Source organism: Tetranychus urticae, chromosome 2 (assembly GCF_039701765.1).
Source record: "Tetranychus urticae isolate SD_2017Ah chromosome 2, NJAU_TeUrti_SD_1.0, whole genome shotgun sequence".
Lineage (NCBI taxonomy): Eukaryota > Metazoa > Arthropoda > Arachnida > Trombidiformes > Tetranychidae > Tetranychus > Tetranychus urticae.
Window position 1 is genome coordinate 13,618,271 of NC_142959.1, and position 20,435 is coordinate 13,638,705.

The following is a 20,435-nucleotide window of genomic DNA, read 5'->3' on the forward strand; positions in this document are numbered from 1 at the left end:
ATAACTTATGTTTCATCCTTTTCTCATCTCAAGGTTTTTCCGTTGACAAAATGAAAGCCCAAATATCCGGTTCTTGTTAAGCTGTAAACACCAAAAAGAGCAAAAATTATGAGACAGATGAAAGTGAGAAGCAAGCCACAGGAAATACTGTGAGAAGAAAGGAGAGGGGAAAAGAAAGGAGAGAAAGAAGCGAAAGAGAAATTGAAAGTAATATTTTTAAAAAAGAGAGGTAAACTCTTTTTTTAAGGAGAAAGATAGCTTTTTGTTTCATCTGGTAATTTCAATTTTCAGCTTCTTACATCTCTTACCTGTCTCTCCTCCTTATTCTCCTCCTCCTCCTTATTCTCACTTGGATCGTTATTACCATCAACACAGTTTTAACATAGTCTCACTCGGGATTAGAAACAATTACCAATCTGTTTAAACTGGTTAACTTGTTTAGTTGGTAGTGAAATAGTTACAAACTGCTGTCCCATCTAGGATCAAATTTTCACCGAAATGATTTATCAACACTTGCTGACCATTCCATTACTCTTTACATTTGCTGCTTCAACGTCCATTTCAGGTTTGTTGTTATTTATCAATTTACTCTTTCCAATTTACTCGTATTAATTAGGTATCTTTTCTAATAATTATCAGGTCCAGCAAATTGTGAGAACTGTCCTGAATTGAAATTCACTCATCATTATGCTGCTCGTGGATGTAATCCTATTTTAAGGGTTGGATGCCCGAATTGCGTTGAACGGTATGAATGTCCATCCATTCAGAGAGAAGCAAACAGTGAGTAAATTACCATTTCCATTTCATCCTGTTATATTTTTCACCAATAACCATGATTTTGCTGAAAGAAAGGTAAATAGAAAATAGTTAGTTTAGGATGTAAAACATGTATCATATTTCTTTAATCAATGAAAATGATATTTATCGATGGTGACTATTTGAAATGATATGTCAATTTTATCATTACAAATTTGTAAACACTTAACCCAATTTTCCGGTTAGATTGCAAAAACCCTCTTCACAAATTCAACGACAAGCATTTTATTACAAAATAGATCAATACTTTTTGCTAAGAACATGATTTTTATCAAATACTGATATCTTAATCAATCAACATCAATTCACCTAGTTTCCAGCCTAGTTATAATTGTTATCACACAACTTCAATTGATGAATAAATGAATCAAAGCACTTTTTAAACTGATCACTGACTTTTTTCAATTTAGAGTGTTATTATGGTGGAGAGAGTTATGACATTGATAGAGACATTAGAGTTCCTAACCCTTGCAATCGATGTCGATGTCATGGATCGGTAACGGCAAATATGGAAGCGGAAATATCCTGCGCTCATGTTGAATGTCCTGAGATATTCAGTCCACCTGATGCTGATATAATCAATCAGACATGCTATTATTCATTTAGACCTGGCCAGTGTTGTGGAGAAAAACGTTGTCCTCGAGACTTGTCTGATCCAAAGCCTATGGTTACTTGCTCCTATGAGGGTAAGACTTACATGGAGGGACAACAAATTGAATTACCAGATTGTTACACATGTTCTTGTACATCCGAATTCAATCCAATGAACGTTAAGAATAATCCAGCTTGTCACAAACATACGTGCTACTTCAATACCAAAATGTTGGATGACGGTTGTTTACCAGTTTACCTTCCATCAGGTTGTTGTTACTCGCAATTTCACTGTCGTAAGTAGATTTTTAAACACTAATTAGTCGTTTTAAGTTGTAAATTGATCACTAATTATGAAACTACTTACTTTTTCCATAATTGAATAGCTTCACCATCTCTTGAAATGCGACGAGAACATTGTAAACAAGCACATTATTATGGATACTGTGAACAAAATGTAACCAGCTATCATTTTGATACAGCAACCAATCAATGCCTTCCATTCACTTATTCTGGTTGTGGTGGTTCAATTAATACTTTTGATACCCTGAAACAATGTACAGATTATTGTACGGCTCCTGATCCAATTCGACCTGCACCAATTCCGGGTAAATGTTATTTTGACGGAGTCAATTATGACATTGGAAGCAAACTTGTCACAGAGGCAACTTTCAATTGTACATGCTCATTACCACCAGATTTTACTTGTGTATTGAACTTTTAAAGAAAAGAAAATTAACCAAACTCTATATTTCAACAATTTATTTTCGACGTTCAAATCAAGATCACAATCACTGAAAAATAAAATGAAATACAAAAATTAAGTTTCATATTTTTGTAAATTGCTTGGCAAAGTCAAGTTGACTTTATAAGACAAAACATTGCAAATAAATCAACCAAGTCATGAATGAACTTAAAATATTAAAGATTTCACTAACATGAAAAACAATGAATTGAAGAAATAAATTGAGTAAATGAACACGTTAATCCTTCAACATAGCAATCATGAACCTCCGATCACTAAACAGGTTTGAACAGCTGAAAACCTAGACTAAGATTAATCATATCATCCAATAAACACTACCTCGTTAACCAAGAATCAAACTGTGGAATCAAACTCACAAAATATGAATTAATTGAGATGAAAGTTAATATTATTGAAGATTATCAAGTTCACCAAGAATAGACAAAATCGGTAGACATGTTAGGTATACCGTTCCATAGAGGGCAGCTTCAGCACACATATGTAATCAGTTATTATAAGTATCACCTGGTGGCGCTGCTTTTGAAAACTGTTAGGTTAAGTAGGTAGCGCTTTAATCGCTACCCAAAACCAAAATAAACTTGAGACGAAAATGTAACTTAAAATTGAAGATCACATCAACATCATCAGTTGTAAAATTTATCTGTGTTAGATAAGTATTATTATTATTTATGATGGACAGTGAGAATATGGTGATGCATAGTGATTCTATTACCAATATTTTTGATATCTCATGTGAAGTATTGGAACAATATTTGAAAACAAAATCAAATGTTATGCTGGTCATTGATTGTCGACCTTTCCTTGCTCACAATGAATCTCATATAGTAAACGCTATTAACGTTCATTGTCCACCAATCCTTAGGTAAGATTTTCCATAAATATTTATCTATTAACCTTCAACTTGTCCTCTCTTTTGATCCTTTTTCAATCTCTTATTTCTTACTTTACTTTACCCAAATCCACAATCGATTCACCTTTTAAAATCAATCTTTTTCTTTTTTGAACCTCTTTTTCTCTCATCTGCATACCCATTTGACTTGATATTATCTCATCATAATTTACCATCACCTTATGATTAACCTGATTACCATCATTTTCATCAACAAACCATCACCAATCTGTCTTTATTATTGTTTAAAGACGACGAACTGGAGGTCGATTACCATTGAAGACAATTATCACCGATATTGTTGTCCGTGAAAGATTGATTGCTGGACAATTTTTCCCAGTTATACTCTATGAGGATTCAATTTTAAACTCAAGTGAATCTACATGTGGCTTTGTTGCCAGGTGCTTACAGCAAGAAACCAGTCTTGAGTTCATCTACATCCTTAAAGGTAAGAAGATTTCATTCAATTCCAAGATTCTGACAATGAATAAATTTTTTCAACACCACCGTTTGAGTGATAGATTATCATACAATCTAGAGAAAGAAGAGGAAGAGAGAGAGAGAAAGAAAGAGAGAAGAGAGAAGAGAAGAAAACATTCAACTATTGTTATACTTCGGCTTCTCGGAAAGAGGAAGAAAAACGTTTCATGTTTTTTCTCCTTTTGTGTTACCATTTTTCTCGACATGAATTTTTTCACTTTTCCTTCTCTTCCAAATATGTAACTTTTCATCTAATGGAGAGAGAGAAAACAATTCTCATCTTCTTTTCTCCACTAAAAACAATTAAATAATCCGTGCAGTTTCTTGAGTCTTTCAATTGATAACTACAACCATTACTGCTACTACTACTGCTATTACTACTACTATGCATGAGAAACGGTTTGAAATGAATGAAAAGAAGAAGAAGAGAAGAAAAAAGAAGCAAAAAAGCTGCAAGGCAAATTGAAATTCCAATAGTTTTTCTGACCACTCATGGAGAAGGATTATGATGATGTTAATATTGATGTTGATTGAAGATAAACATGTCACGAAAAAGTGCTAAGAAAAAAAAGAAAAGAATGAAAAAAAAATAAATAACAAAACAAAGCAAAAACCTGTTTGAAGCAGGATGATTTTATGAATGAAGTTGTAATTTGAAGAGAAGAAGGAAAGTCTCTTTTTCCTTCTTCTTCTTCTTCTTTCTTTCCTTACTCAATTTTACTCACTCACTCATTTACCTGAAAGAGTGAGAAAGAAAAGAGAGAAGAGCTAAAAGGTAACTAACCATCGTGAAAATAAGCTTGATTGTAACAATAAACATTTTCATTCATAAAATAGAGTAGAAGAGCTACTTTCTCCCTCTCATTCACTCAGCAAGAGAGCCACATTTTTCATTATGATGATGATGGTGAGATGATAATGATTGAGAGTATCTTTTATTCAATAGTGCCGATCATTAAAAGACATGTTAAATGAAGCAAAGTAAAGCCTGTAAAAAAAAAGAGATTTAGCTTAAAATGAAAATCCTCTCTTTTTTATCTTCTTTGGGCACGCTCCTGTTCCTATTTTTTTATATTTATACATTTACCTGTTTTCTGGTTTATCTGGATTCCTAAGATTCTTGTTACTTGATGATCATGATTACATCAAGTTCCTGGGCCTCTTACAGTCTAAGGTGTGCTGTTTTTTTTGTTCAACATTCATAGCCATGTGGCGTTGAAGACTCACACACTTAAAAGTAATAAGATGATGATTAAACAAAGGTAGAGTGAGAGAGAGAAGAAGAAATTTTTGCGTTTCTCTCTTCACTTTTTTTGCCCATTTTTCATCTTGAAAAGGGCACATAAATACTGTAAAGGTTACAATAGTTTTTTTTGGTTCCTTTGACTCTCTTAGCAAACCTAAAGATTTGATTGAAAAAAAAAACCATTTTGGTTAAATGATTGAAACACAATTATTCATTTTGCTTTCATTTATTTCACTCTATTGTAGGAGGATATCAACAATTTGCACATCGTTATCCCAACTCTTGTACACGAAATGGACACCTTATCTCACCAGGCTACTCTAATCTGATTAAAAGTCCGTCTGCCGGTCATTTAACCTGGTTAACGGTTAAAAATGGAACCACCGTGGGTAGCTTTTATAAGGGTAATCACTCACCGAGAACACCCAAAGCATTAAACACCATTTATGGTCCACTTTATATGGATAATTCAATTCATTTAGTTACTCGTGAAAGTGATCAAGGTGAACCTGTAGAAATATTACCCTACCTTTATCTTGGGAGTGGTTATCATGCCTCATGTAAACGTAACTTGGAAAAGTTAGGAATCACGGCTTTACTGAATGTGTCTCAAAATTGTCCCAACTATTTTGAAGATACATTTATCTATAAATGTATTCCAGTTGAGGATTCAAGTTCCGAAGAGATTAGCTTATGGTTTGACGAAGCAATTGATTTTATCGGTAAGTTTCTTTTCCCCAAAATTTATATCAAATAATGGCAATAAGAAGAAGAAAAAAATTATTTCTTTCAAAAAAATACTAAACTCTATTCAGTCTTAATTATGGACAAATCATGAAACAAAGAAAACTTGAATTGTATCATTTCTCAATGAAAATTATTGTTGAATGTTAAATGAGATGAAAAGATGAGCCAAAAATTGAGCAAAAAAACAAATTCTTTGAACGTTTGTAAAGTCTTTTCACTTGGGAAATTGTCATTGACTGAAACAAAAAAAAAGTTATTAACGATAACTTTTTTAAACAAATTACTTTCTTTTTTCAGCCGTTTGTGTTTTTTATGCTAATAATGGGTACCTTTTAGTGAATGTGTGCTCAATCTTTGGCCCATTCGTGCTCCTTATTTTTTACTTGTTCCCATGGTCTAATATTAACTTGGCCTACACTCAATTGACTCGCCATCGAAGTCTTTTTTTTGCCAAAATTTGACTCATTCTCACATATTACCAAGAGAGAGAGAGAGTAAAGAGAAGCACAGAAAATAGGTTTCAACAATAAACTTGAAATAACTTTTTTAACTGACGAGTTGGTAAAAAATAGAGACAAAAATCACGGTCGGTTAAAATATTGCGAATGGTTTCCGGTGTGAAGAATCAACATTTCCGCTTCCGACGCGTGGTCAGCTTCGCTCTCTACCTCAATCTATCTATCTCTTTCTCTCATCATCATCACATTTCTTTCTTCTCTTCCGCCCATGAGAACCGTTATTTCCTTGGGAGTCTCGGGCATCCTCATCCGGCTAAAATCTAGCCGTTATCCATCTTCCGTTTCTCCTTCTCTTCATCTTCTTAACTATCTTCATCCTCATCTTTCTCATTCTAAATTGCCTCAGACATTTCTCATCCTCTTTCTCTCTCTCTCTCTCTCTCAAAAATCGGAAACGTTTAACCCTTTTCCTCACTCAAAGGGTAAAATATTTACTTTGACCATTTTTCTTGAAACCATTAATTTATTTTAATGATTCCCTTAATTTCACTCCAATACTCTAATCCTAATCTTCACCATAATCTGATATTAATAGCTTTTTCTGTTCAATCACTTTTTCCTTTTTCCTTTAATTGTTACTTGGCTTCTTCTTGCATTGAAACCAATTAAAAGGTTTACTCATTTTGTAAAAATATATTTATGTTTAAAAATTGAAACAGTTAGTGAGAAGCAAAAAAATGGTCACACAGGAAAAACCTATTAACACATCGCCCATATTGCACTGACTTCCTCTTCAACTTATGTTTATATGACAAGGAAAGCTTTCCTTTTTGTTGTTCATTCACATGGCCATCAACAACAGTCCAAACATTGTTCAGACATTGTTTGCCTCGTTCATGTCAACAACAGCAGCAATCGTTGAAAGGGTGACAAACAATTTTCAATGTTGGGCGAGTCAACCAATACCTTTATCCCACTAATTTCACCGAGCTTCATCATTCCACCAACCATCCTCTCTCAATTTTTCACTCCTTTGATAATAAATTAGTGATATAATACGCTAAATGTCACGTTGATTGCAGCATGAATAACAAGTAATATAAAAACCATTGCAACAAATTTGAAATTACTTTAAAAATATCGTTTCGTAAACTCACTGAATACTTGCTGTTGCCTTGATTTAGCCAACAGATTGTACAACATTTATGGTTATTAACCGTGTGTTATCCTGTCCACCACCAGGTTAGCACTTCCGTTGCTCTTTCTTTCTCTTCTCCCTTAGAGCTTCTTCCAAGGGTCATCACATAAAATGCTAATAGCGTGATGTTTGTTGTTTGTGTTGGTTGCGAACTCCTTGGGCTTCTCATCAACCTTTTTTATCCGCTTAAATCAATGTCATCAATAAGTTTAACCATATGGAGAGAGACGAGAATCGGAAGTACGGACTCTCTCTCTCTCTTTCTTTCTCTCTTTCTGACCTACTTTGTCTGTGTGTTTCAAGAGTGCTTTTAGGGTTTGGTCTGTGATTTACCGGGAAACCGCATAACCACGGAAATACCTTTTTAGATAGCTTTTTGGTCTTCATCTTCCGTCGTTTTTTTTATCATCATATCCGTTGTCAAACAACCGGACAAATCGTTTTGTTTACTTATTTTACTAATTAACTCATTTTTGCTGATTCCATTCATTATAAGCAAATCTCTGTTTGCGCCTTTTCCTCATCTCTTTCCCTTCTCACATGAACATCTAGTTGAAACCAACCAGATAAACGGTTCCTGTGCAAAAGCCAACGGTTTTTCATTGGCAACCACGTCATGTGCATACTTTTATGTTTATACAATAATGAATATAAATACATTCAACGTTGTTACCATGAACTCAATGTTTATGGTGTAAATAATATCAAAAGGAAGGGAGGTTCACTTTATTAAAGCAAAAGTTAACTGGTTATTTAATTACTAATCAACAGAATAGCTATTTATGGATTTAGTCAAAGCAATCATGAGAAAATGAAATTGATTCAACTTTTCTTTTAACACAATTTTTCTATCCAATTCTCTTGACATCTCTTCAGCGACAATTCATTGAAACAATTTCCTTCTGTTTTCCATTTTCTGCCAAATTTCGTGAATCTTCATTGACAACAGTTTCCATTCATTTCAATTTTTTGCTTTACTATTTTATTGCAATGTAAAAAAACACAATTTAGGTCAAGATCATGCTAATTTTATTAGCAGAACGAAAAAATTGAGACAAAATCTTTCCTCTTGCATCTTCTTCTCCATCTTCATTCACCTTTATTGTCATTCAGTTAACCATCATGTTGATCATGTATACTCACTATAGAAGCTTTATTCAGGTCAAGGCCAGTTCTGAAACTATTTTAGTGTATCAAAAGTTATCAATGAAAAAGTCTGTTACTCAGTTCAACTGTGATAAACCAATCGATAAAGTTCATTTTGAGTAACAAGAGTAAATTGCAAATTGTAATGAAAACATGATTCAACTTGAACTCAGTTTATTTTTAAAAATATTTTTCATTCAAATTAAAATGCTAATCATTTTCACATATTTTTCAGGTTAATCAAAATTAGTTGTACAATTGAAATGATCAAGTTAACTGAGCTTCAAATTTTTGTTTCATCATGTTCTCCATTGAATCTCATGTTACTATCAATGATCAGTTTAATAGCCGTAATAATGTTGTTTATTTATCTCTTTTGCTCTTGCATCTTGTTTTTAATTACATGATTAATCTATAATAATGTTTGCTTCACGATTGTATTCAATATTGAAGAAGAAGAAGCCATTTCTGTTTCGCTTTTATTTCATCGTAATTATCAATGTTAATGGTTGAAGGATGAACAAGCACACCATTAATATATATTATTACTTAAAATATTAACATCAACAAATGATGAATGATAAATGTACTTGTTGAACTTGATCTAAACCTAAAGAAGAATCTGTTTAGTGAAAAAAAAACGAGAAAAAAATGATCGCTTAACTGATAATGATTGTTGATGTTGGCTCTGAACAAATCTGTTCAATCAACATTTGTAATTTTGATTTGGCGCAAAGCAAAAATTTGAACAAACAAAATGGAAGATGAACCTGAAAGAAGAAGAAGAAATATCGATTAGTGAATGAAAATGTTGAAGGAAATAAGATGATGAGAAAGAGATGAATGAATGTGTAAAACAAGAAAAACTGGGTCAAATGAAGAAAAGGTAATTTTCGTCAATTTCATTTCTGATTGCTCTTCTGTAATTACAATGTAGATCAATGGATAAAAAACAACAGGAAAACAGACGAAAGATAATCTTGAAAATCTAATGACAATCATTTGAATGAATCATGAAAAGTATTGAAGGAAATGAACTTTTATTTTCCAATATCAATCAATTATTTCCTTAATTCATTTTAATTGATTCATTTGGCTAAATTAAGTCAACTTATAATAACATTTTACTTGCACCTTCACCACTTGTCCAGACTAACATTTCAACTTGATTTTTACCTTTATCCTGACTGATTCAATCAGCTTTGACCCTATAACAAATTTATCATCATCATGACTGCTTCCGGCCTATACTTATTCATCTAGAGAGAGAAGAGAGAAAATAGTTTCAAGTGAAACTCATGATAATGTGTTGAGAAGAAGAAAAAATGCCTTAATGAGATGTTGTTTTATCTTCATCTCATCATCTGAACGCACACACTTTTCACCATATTTTCCGACTAATGTTATTATACTGGTATTTATGATTAAACTGAAGGAAACAAAAAAAGAGATTGTTCATGTTATTATATTTAACCTGAGCCACTCAAAATAATTAACAACAAGCGATGCTAAATTTGGGTTCTTCATCTTTTATCACTCAACTTATTGTCAAACTTAGATACTTGAGTAAACATTTAATGCCAATGTAAAGTGTATCAATATGAACATGTTGAGTGAAAACTGGAAAAGAGTTGAAAAGTGTCTTTCAAAATTGTGCTTTTTCCCTAACACCTTTCATTACCATTTATCACAATTTACCAAATTACTGAATTGCTCCATTTCTCAGTTAATCATGTTATTAAGGTTCCTTAATCCTTAATCTTGAATCATTTTGACATTTATTCAAGAATCAGAGAGTCACTTAGTGTAACTAAATTGAAAATCAACTTTCAATTATCAACATTTGACACCCATTGATTCAAATGTTAAACTTGAAAATAGGTAGATAAAGAGAGAAAGAAAATACAATTGAAATTGAATTTTTCAATTGAACTTTCAGAATTGAATTCTTGGAGAAAAAAAATCAAGTTTCAAAAAAGGAACCAGTTTTTTTACTTTTCTCATTTCAGACATTTTTTTCTTTCCAAACAAGGATAATCATTACAAGAGTAAATACATAAACATGATTCTTGAATTTCATCTGATTGTTTCTTTCATCTCTCACTTTCGCCTGTGAAACCATATTAAGGGGAAGCAGTGAAATGTGGTCAGAAAAACAGAATAAATTGATATCAAAGAATATCTTGAACATTGAAAAAAAAGAAGAAGTAAAAAGATGAAGGAAAAAGTAAAAGATGAAGCAGAAAGACTTTGTTGTTGTTTTTTGCCTTTCATTGCTTTTTTACTCGTTTGTACAAACTGTAAGGTTAATGGATCGATAGAGAAGCAAGAGTAAATTTATGAATGAAAAAAGGTTTTTCATTGAGAGAAAAGCATGAGCAGAGAAAGAGAAAGGAAAGAAAGAGAAGGATGATGATGAGGGAAGAAAAATGTTGTTGATGTTAATGATGATGATGAAGCAGGTCCTCTCTATCGATCCAAAAGTGTCTCCATCAGAAGCTCACTCAATTCAAGCAAAACATTTCATTCTCTGTCTTTTTACCTTTTCTCTTGGCTCTTTCTTCCAACTGTATACTTGTGACTCTTACTCCCTCACCACCACCACCATGATCATCATCATCCTCCTCCTCCTCCTTTCATATTTGGTCTCATCTTCCTTTCGCATGCTCTTGTTCATTCTCAACTTTCTCTCTTCTCTCACTCTTCATGGTCGATAATCATTTCCGGTCTTGCGGTATTTAGTCATGATGAATATTTCACCCTTGGACTGTGACCCAATAGATGAAACTGATGATTCCTCATCATCCATTCATATCATCATGAGAAGAGCAAAAACAAGAATCAAACACCCACTTGTTTATCATCTTCGTCTTACTTTTTTCCAATACTATTTTCAGCTTAACCCCTTCTCTTGTATCTATAGAGATATATTTATATCTCATTTCTTGTCTACTTCCCTGTGGTGTGAGTGTGTGTGTGTGTGTCTTGTGAAACTTTCAGTTGCAATTTCTATTCTTTTTTCATTTTCCATCTTCCCAATAATAATCATTATCATCTTGAGCATCCATAATCCTCATCATCAACAATTTTCTCGCCATTCTTCACAATATTTACTTGAAAGTCATTTCGCTTTTTTTTGTTTGCCTCACAAAAATAAATCGACTTTGAATTGAATTTTATTTTCCAATTTTAACTCAATATTGCAATGCATTTACACTTGAAGTTATTAACTCTTACATTGATCACGAATAATCAATGATTGTTTAATAACATTTAGTTCAGTCTTGAACTGAAATAATATCCCACTGATAATCTAATTCATATTACTTCTCCCACTCTCTTTGAGTTACTTTTTTCTTCTCATTTGTTCAGATCAATTCTTATACTTTTTTTCCTTCTATTCTCATGATTAATAGTATTATCAATTTACGTCAATTTTGTCATCAACACTTGATAAAGTTAGAGAGAAATGTATTGATACATAATCAATTATTATTGCCATTGTTTCCATTTAATTTATCCATTTGCGTTTCCTTTGTCAATACCAATTGGAATCAGCGGGATTTTTCAATTTATCGTATTTTTTCTAACCTTTTCTTCATCTTCTCTCTTCCATTTCAACAGATTCAATCAAGCAATCAAATGGTAAGGTGTTGGTTCATTGTCGAGCTGGAATCAGTCGATCAGCAACAATATGCATGGCTTATTTAATGGCAACCAAAAAATTACGGATGGAAGAGTCTTATGAGTTTGTTAAATCACGACGGCGAATTGTTTCACCCAATTTTAACTTCATGGGCCAATTATTAGGATTTGAGGCTAAATTATTTAATTCACCAACCGTTAATGGACTGCGAACTAGTAATAAGAAGTGCATGGAGCCACCGAGATCAACTTTAATTGCTTTCCCAGCCAACAATTTAAATGGCTCTCATTGTTCCTTCAACAATTGCCTTTCTTCGTCTTCATCATCTTCCTCTTCTTCTTCACCTTCTTCATCCTCTGACCATCCACCTTCGCATCTCTCACATTTTCATAATAACATCAACAGTAATAACAATAATATTAACATGAATAATAATGTTGTTACTGATAACCCTCCAGCAACACCTTCAACAGACTCTCGGACTCCTGATTCTTCCTCCTCACCCATATCCGCTTCCTCTTCTCTATCATCTTCTCTTTCATCTTCCCTCTCATCTTCTCTATCATCTTCAAAGGTATCTTCATCTTCATCCTCGTCTTCATCTATACCTGGAATTGCTACCATTGACTCGTCATCTTCTGTCTCTTCATCATCTTCAGCATTATCATCTTCCTTTTCATCATTTTCCTCTTTTTCCCTTGACCCTTAACCTTAACTCGTAAAATGTAATATTTTTATCAGCAAAACATATTGTAATGTTGTAATATTATAATATTGGTAAATGGGTAAATCTTTTTTCTTTTCGGTAAAAAACAAATGCTCAATTTATTACTTAATTTTGATGGACTATTTTACATTAGATTAGAATGAAATATTACAATTTGCTTTGGGTGAAAAAATATAGATAATACGAAATGACATGAAGGTTTGAGTAGATAACTGCTTAATCCTAATTGAGAATAAATATTTGGGTTTTTCTGCTTTCACCAAGAACTTTCGGTTAAGGGTATCAGGTTGGAAAGTGGTTCATTTAATGCCATCCCCAGCCTCCCCACTTCTTTGGGACATCGTGATGGACCTTAACACCATAGACGAAATGATCATTACCGCCCCATTTAGGTTCGGACCATCCCCATTTGTCATCGTGTCCCCATCCGTGTCCCCACTTGTCATGTCCCCATCCCCAGCTTGGAGTTCCTGTCAGGTGAATAGAAGAAAAAGACAAATTAGATTTTAAAAGTTGATTTACAAAGATTTAAAATGTCTTGTAAAGATATTTGGGTGAAGAGGTTTGGGTTGAAGGCAGCTAAAGACTAAACGGCCAAAGCAAATGAGCAAAAAGACTAGAAAAAAGTTAACACTTATACAATTAATCGAAGAATTGAAACTCATTTTCACCAATTAAACTGATGATCAGCCATTTTTTCGACTTATTTGCCAATAACTGCAAAAAATTGAACCAATTTTCAATTTTGAACGTGATTTTACGGAAAACTATCGATAATGAAATTTTTCAAATGAACCTCCTTTGTGTGCCTAAACTAAATCACCACTCTGTATAAACGGATTTCTGTATTAAACCTTTTTATAGATTTGTATCAATTGCTATTTTGTCTTGGCGCTCATTTGCTTTTGCTGATTTATCTTTTTCTATTTCAACTTTTCCTGTTTAGACCCATCACCGATATTGCAACTGTTAATCATTATTGCTATTGGAAATGTTGGAAATGAAAAGACATGAACGATAAACAAAATGGCAATCTCCAGAAGCGAGGGAAATCCTGACTCAATCTGGTTGTGGGTTCAATGTCTTATTTACTGCTAATTTTGACGTTTATACACTTAAATTTCCAATAAATGAGTTAATCTTTTTGTTTACTGGTAACACTTAACACTTATTTGCACCAAATTGTCAGGAATGAAAAGCAGTTAAACAGTTGTAATATTAATATCACAGGGAAACAATGCGATTGATCACAGAATAATGTTTATAAATAAAACATGCCTTTTCGGTGATGGAAAACTGAAGCCTTCTTGTTTGACCATTTGTATCCATAATCATTGCTCCATGGTGAAGGACCATAAGAAGAAGACCAACCACCCCAGTGATTTTTGCCCCAATTATCCCAACCATTGGCCATTGCGGTGGCAACGACGAGAGCACAGATGAAAGTTAACTGTAATGGAAACCAAAAAGAAAATTGAATTTAGAATAAATTGTCACAAAGAAAATCACTTTGAAAGAAAGAGAAAATTTTGCACACGAAACAAAGAATAAAATAAAGTAAAATAAACCATTGACTTATCACAGTTCATTTCTTAGCTCACCTTAACAAAGAACATGTTGGATGTGAATAAGAGTTTAACTTTGAATTGAATGTTGCTTGTTGTTGTCTTTACAAGAGTCGAAACACTTCTACTTGATTTCGATGTTGAACCAAGTCATTTTATAGTTGATCATTTTCAGTGTCAGTGATTTAAACAATCGAACTATTATCACCGTCAACTCCTTCATGTAAGTATATTTTTTCACTTATTTACAACATTGTTCTACCTTTACTTGAAAATCACCTTCTCTCCTGCCATTACAAACACCTCCTTCTCCTAAATATTTCCTTAACATTCTGTAAATGTTAACCCTTGCCATTTTTTTTCCTTATAATTATGATTATAATTAGTTTTTAAGATTAGGAGATCAACAAAGATCAGGTAAATCTCGAGCTAAGCAACAGTTACATATTATATCAATAGAAGCTGATCTTTTATGCAATAAGTGTTCCCCAAAACAACTTTCACTATTTACCCAATTAACAGTTATCATGATTTTTTTCTTGTTTACTCCATTTCTGATCTTTCGATCCAGTTGATTAATCAGTATAATATGTATTTTTCTCGGTGAAGGTTGCGTTAATTTTCATCCGGTAAACCACTATTATTAATACAAGTGGCTGGTCCACTCACCAACCTGGTAGTCAACGGAAAAGAGGAGATTTGTAAGGTGGCAATTTCAAGTTAATCAGAAGCCAAATGGTTGTCCTTCGGTTGATCGAAATTTTAATCACCATTATTAGAGGAATCATCAAGTTTACCAATATGGCTGCAGTTAATATTACAGTTAATAATTCCTGTATTGGAGACCATTCAATGAGCTATTAACTTTTCTGGGTTAACTTTCAGCTACTTTAATCATTATTTAAATGCAATTTGCTAAACTATTTTTTTTCTACAAGACAGAGTTGAGTTAAATCGAGTAATTTTCAACGATTGCAGAGTCCAAGGTTCTTGCCACTATTATCGCGACTTTTTGGCTTAAACATTGATTTGGTACAATGTCGACGGATACTTGTTTCTCAATCGCTCAATGTGACTAGAATAAATCAGAAGAAAATTTAAACATCATGCATTGGAGAAATGGATTCAACACAAAAAGGTTGACAGTTCAAGAAAACGAATTGTCCCGAGCAGCTACAATTTACTTATCAATCTTGCACCTTGATTGATACGTGAGAATTGAGTTAATAGGCTAATTTAGAGTCAACATTAAATGTATCTTATTTGTGTGTCTTCACTTCAACACCCAATTACAGGATATAATAAAACACCATTTATCGGCATTGAATAGCTGTGTGAATCTGAACATGCAATAATTGAGATTTAAATGAAATGATAAATTTTCAGTGCCATCTATAAGTCTTTAATTATGTATTTTCTTGATGAAAGTGATTGACAAACTGTTGATTAAAAAATGTTCAGAAAAAAATGAATTGTATCGAATGACAATACAATCACAATTCATTTACTTAACTCAATTATCGCGCTCGGTGTTGGTAAAATTGAGAAAAAAGATTTAAGCAGAATGGGTTTGGGTGAAAAAATTAGAGCAAATTATGCTCAAGTTTTTTCGTTAATTTTCAGAGATCATTCTTATGTTGAAATTTCAGATCATTCAAGATCCAACAGAAAAAAATTATTGCATTATGTTGTCAGATTTGATTCTTGATTACTCAACACACAAATTTGAAGGATAAATTAGCTCAGATTAGGTATTCAGCCATGTTATTTTAGTCCATAACAAAATCTAATGACTGGTCATTGGTCTTGATCGCTTTGTTTCAGGTTAGGTTAGGTTAGGTTCGCGTTGATTAACTTTCTTTTTCATTCAATTCAATAAATTCGTCATTAAATCATAGTAATTGTTTTCAGCTCTTTTGTACTGATTTTCAACTTATTGTTAAACTTTTGTGTTAAAATTTCGACCTTTCGTATTCTCTAACTTGTGGATTAGTCCCTTTTGTTTGCTTTAATTACGAAGCATTTGCGAATGACTTCTAACCGAGCTACCATTATCAGAATATTGAAACTCTAAGTTTTTAGGCCAGTGGCCAAATCAAGAAAACTGTTTAATCGTTGATGTGTATCAACAATTTTTATCGATGAATAATAACTTTCAGCTTGTAATTTTACGATCACAGAAGAGGAAGGTTGAACTGAACAATCGAACTGACCTGTTGTATTGAAAAAGATAAAATTTTATAACTCAAAATAAGTTCATTTTCTGGTTGACCATCAAAAGTTTTGTCAGGAAATTGAGTTTCACGCAATTTCTGCTTCCATAATTGAACAAAAGGCGATCCAAGATTCAACTTTGACCTCGATTAAATCGAAAATTGTCGATCGGAGAAATTTAGCAAGACTCAGTTTGCATGATCATACAAACCCACCAACCACTAAAATGTTTCATTTTTTTATTATTACTCCTTAGCAAAAATACTTTTTGGATAATAAATTGAAACTTTTCATTCAACAGAAGAGTGAAGCGGAACTATGTTTTACTTTAGAGCCTTAGCGCAGAACGATTTTTCTGCATCTTCTTTGCTGAAAATAACCCAAATCTTAACGCTCATTCAGATTCACCTTTTAAATAAAGCTTACCTTTAAAGCACAGTTAAAGAAATGGCATTGACGACGAGAGGTTAATCTGGTTTTTTGGTTACACTTGATGTTGCTAAGACACTGATTTTTGGTTACTTTAAGAGGCAAATTTAAAAGTGAATCAGAAAATGTTGAGCTTTTCTTTCAGTTAATAGATGGCGGGAAAAAACGATAAAATGTTTTCAATATTGGCGCTTAAGTTTTGTAACCATAAAGTAACTGGCAAATAATCACATTTACACTGTACTGGTTAGTGATGTTCGATATGAATCAATAGAAGATATCAATAAAAAATATATTGCATGGATGATATCGATAAATATCGGTGAATCAAAAAATATTGTTGAGTGAAAAATGCTACTGAAAAATATCAAAAAATATCTCATGAACCAACAAGTTTACAGAAAAAAACCCTTCACTTTGTATTTTTACCCCTCATCATCCCCTATCTAATGTCCCCTCACTCATTCAAATCGGTTTTAGGCAGCTCGTGAAGTTCCCTGCGAGTCAAGCACCATTTACATGCATTTTCATTTTCTAATTTTTAGTCAATCCTGTCTAATTCAAATTATGGATATGTAATGAAATGTAACTGAAGAAAGCTGAGTAAACAAACAAAAGTTCCGAGATTTTCTGACAAACGAAAACACTAATAGAATCGATATATTGTACGAGATATCAATAAATATCAAGTGAAAAATATTGATATTTATCGACTCATATCGATATATTGGAACAACTCTACTACATGTACCAACCATGCCTTTTCTTTCAACAAAAAATTTCACTTTTCTTCTGTTGTGTTTTTTAATTTGTGTTTAATTCAAAGAGTAAATTAGACTACATTACTCTTTGGTTTAATCAAATGTTGATTTATAATTGATTTTACTTCAAAAAAGTGATTGTTATTAATACATAAATACCTGGATTTATACCATTGGATAGTGATTTAAAAAGCTTATTGTTTCTCCTCCTCAGTTACCAAAAAATACAAAGCCGGAGAGAGATATCCTTTGAGAGGATTTGCTAAAGAAATGGCAAACCGTAAAGTCAAAGTAGAACCAAGTTCGAGTAAACCAGATCCAGATGTCCCTATCTCCAGACCCGAATCTCGATGTTCAAGTGCAAGTGCCATAGTTACAGTAGAACAGTCTAGAAAAAAGTTTACAAATTCTTTGGGAAAATTAATCGAGAATGCTGATGATGAAAGAATAATAAACCAAAAATTTTACTTCATTGCTACAAATGTATTATGTGCCACTCGGAATGCTGCGGAAAAAAATGATGAATGCGTCCATGGTGATACTTATTATCCGATGGAAATTGGAATACTGTATCTCTGACGGAATAACATGTTGTATCAACAAATTTACAGACCCCGGAAAGACACCTGCTGGTATGACCAGAATAGTTAAAGAACATGCAAAAAATCACGGCATAGAAGCATCTGATCTAACAAGTGAAGCTATTGGTTTTACCATGGACTTTCGCACTGGAAAATATGATTTGGAAAAAAGAAGACAGGAATACAACGACTTAGTTTGTGATTTACATGATATTTTTAAAAATTCAATAATTAATGAAGTATATATTGATGAAGGGAAAGCTGTAAAGATTATATTCTCTGAAACAGTCCAAATTTGGCAAAACGAAGGTTCTTCAAAAAAAAATTGCCCAAGAGGCTGGTTTAGAGCATTTTACAGATGGAATTGAAGTTCTAGATTGTATTGATCTCTTTTCTTTTTGAGCCAAAAGAAAGGATACAGAATCAAACCTCATCTTCTTAATATGCTTGATGGTTCAAAATACGATTATCATGGACGCTGTGATTACCATACAAATAAGGATACACGCTACTGTGCTTCAACGGTGGCCAAAAAACACTGTTGGCTAGTGTCTGAACACCTTTGCAAGCTTATCGAAGTTGATCTTAAGCCAGAACATCTTCCATTAGAGCTTAGGTCAGCCCCTGTAATAGAAGGGGCTGACAATTGAGGCAACTGCAACAAAGTTTTGATCAAGACCATCAAGCCATAAAGACCTGCTAGCGAAACTGATACTAACTTCAGTGGGTCGTGGGGCAGCTAGAAACTTACCCAGAGATAATTGGGTAAGACCTTTTGAAAGACTTTAATCAACTTTTGATTTAACCGTTTGAGACCTATTAAATCAATATTGTTCTTATATAATATAGTTCCAAGAAAGTTCATTTCAAAATTTAGACATGGTAATAAAGGTAATAAAGTTTGTCGGTTAATGCCTCATCAGCAAGTTTATGCGAATATTATAGTTGAAATGTTTTATTTACCAAATCAGTTTCAACTTGAGATGGTAACGAGTCAACTTAAAGTTTTTATTAATAAGAAAATTTTGACTATTGACGTGAAAATGAGCTTAAGTAAGTTAAATTAATACGCAATTAAACTAGGTCAGACGATCGGTCGCCAATATCGGAGCGTGCAGCATAAGATAAAGTGAACATTCCTTTTTCAGTGGAACAGGTTTTTTTTTGTCGAAGTTATTAGTATATTAATTACAATTAACGAAATGATGTAAATAACTAATGGAATATTTTAATGCAAGAATTTTTATTATGAGAGATGAATAAGAGCATCCGCAAGATGTTTCTCATAAAAACGAAAATTTTAATCAAGTGGTTTTACTCTTTCGAATATTTCTTTCATTTCTACGAAGACATTATTTAACATGAAGGTTTGGGCCCAAAACAGCCAAGTCCAAAATGGCCAAAGTCAAAACAGCCAAATACAAATCGATGGTGAGGGTGATATGGGCATCGTTGTAACATACCTACATCGAAGTAGAAAGTCGCCATATTTCTTGAAGAAAAAGAAGTTGAAAGTCTTCACAAAATTGAGCTGAAAAATAAATGAAAAATATTTTAAATTTCTTACTTTTTACATAGTGATGAACTTTGAGTAGCAAAAGCATGAAAACTTACAGATTTATTGAGTGATTATCATTTGAATTACAGTTTTAGCAATTGAATTGTATTCATTAACAGTCAATATCACCATTTAACTCACAAATAGAAAGATTGTTCCCATTTAATTGGTTCTGCTTGATTTTCGAATTTTTTTTATGTATTCATCAATAAAATTGACCAATGCAGTCAAACCGAGATCACCAGCACATTTGATTATTTTCTGCATCTCTTCAGGATTTTCTTTAATCCCAAGTTTTCCAAAATACATGAATTCAACTATGGCTTTGAGATGAATATATTTCATATTAAAAATAGCAATGAATGGCGGAAAATTAGTTTGATCTTTGAATAAATCCCTGAAGTGTGAGGAATGAAGAGCAAGCACATGACGGTGACACTTAATAGTGTTACCCTTGCACATGAGAGTTATTTCACAATTCCTTTGATTATTGAAGCTGTATTGGAGACTACGAAGTAGACTTGCCTCTATATTCATGTTGGTTATGAACATGATATTTATTATGATAATAGATGTAGTTGATGGAACAACGCGAAATTGTTTACTTTTTTTTTGAA

At 32.8% G+C, this 20,435-nt stretch overlaps 3 protein-coding genes across 3 annotated transcripts; 2 read left to right on the forward strand and 1 right to left on the reverse strand.

Moving 5' to 3' along the window:
- Positions 1–400: 400 nt before the first annotated feature.
- On the forward strand, positions 401–2,231 carry LOC107365673 (uncharacterized). The gene is made up of 4 exons (XM_015933235.3): positions 401–565; positions 640–780; positions 1,227–1,703; positions 1,794–2,231. Exons 1-4 carry the CDS (start codon positions 499–501, stop codon positions 2,129–2,131), a joined length of 1,023 nt encoding a protein of 340 aa, XP_015788721.2. The 5' UTR covers positions 401–498; the 3' UTR covers positions 2,132–2,231.
- Positions 2,232–2,776: 545 nt separating this feature from the next.
- Positions 2,777–12,800, forward strand: LOC107365663 (dual specificity protein phosphatase 4). The gene is made up of 4 exons (XM_015933215.3): positions 2,777–3,035; positions 3,314–3,510; positions 5,034–5,510; positions 11,962–12,800. The coding sequence occupies exons 1-4, from the start codon at positions 2,842–2,844 to the stop codon at positions 12,690–12,692; spliced, it is 1,599 nt and encodes a 532-aa protein (XP_015788701.1). The 5' UTR covers positions 2,777–2,841; the 3' UTR covers positions 12,693–12,800.
- Positions 12,801–12,819: 19 nt separating this feature from the next.
- LOC107365687 (uncharacterized) lies at positions 12,820–14,395 on the reverse strand. Its single transcript, XM_015933246.3, has 3 exons — positions 14,312–14,395; positions 13,989–14,160; positions 12,820–13,180 (listed from the first exon to the last, which is right to left on the reverse strand). Exons 1-3 carry the CDS (start codon positions 14,324–14,326, stop codon positions 13,014–13,016), a joined length of 354 nt encoding a protein of 117 aa, XP_015788732.1. The 5' UTR covers positions 14,327–14,395; the 3' UTR covers positions 12,820–13,013.
- Between the last annotated feature and the right edge of the window lie 6,040 nt (positions 14,396–20,435).

Excerpts from the sequence above, each read along its gene's own strand:
- LOC107365687 (XM_015933246.3), bottom strand. Across the intron at positions 13,181-13,988 it reads AGTTTTCCATCACCGAAAAG|GAACTCCAAGCTGGGGATGG; the intron begins GCATGTTTTATT and ends TTCACCTGACAG.
- LOC107365663 (XM_015933215.3), top strand. The coding sequence starts at position 2,842 with ATGATGGACAGTGAGAATATGGTGATGCATAGTGATTCTATTACCAAT. Across the intron at positions 3,511-5,033 it reads GTTCATCTACATCCTTAAAG|GAGGATATCAACAATTTGCA; the intron begins GTAAGAAGATTT and ends ACTCTATTGTAG. Across the intron at positions 5,511-11,961 it reads CGAAGCAATTGATTTTATCG|ATTCAATCAAGCAATCAAAT; the intron begins GTAAGTTTCTTT and ends CCATTTCAACAG.
- LOC107365673 (XM_015933235.3), top strand. The coding sequence starts at position 499 with ATGATTTATCAACACTTGCTGACCATTCCATTACTCTTTACATTTGCT. Across the intron at positions 566-639 it reads TGCTTCAACGTCCATTTCAG|GTCCAGCAAATTGTGAGAAC; the intron begins GTTTGTTGTTAT and ends AATAATTATCAG. Across the intron at positions 781-1,226 it reads CATTCAGAGAGAAGCAAACA|AGTGTTATTATGGTGGAGAG; the intron begins GTGAGTAAATTA and ends TTTTCAATTTAG.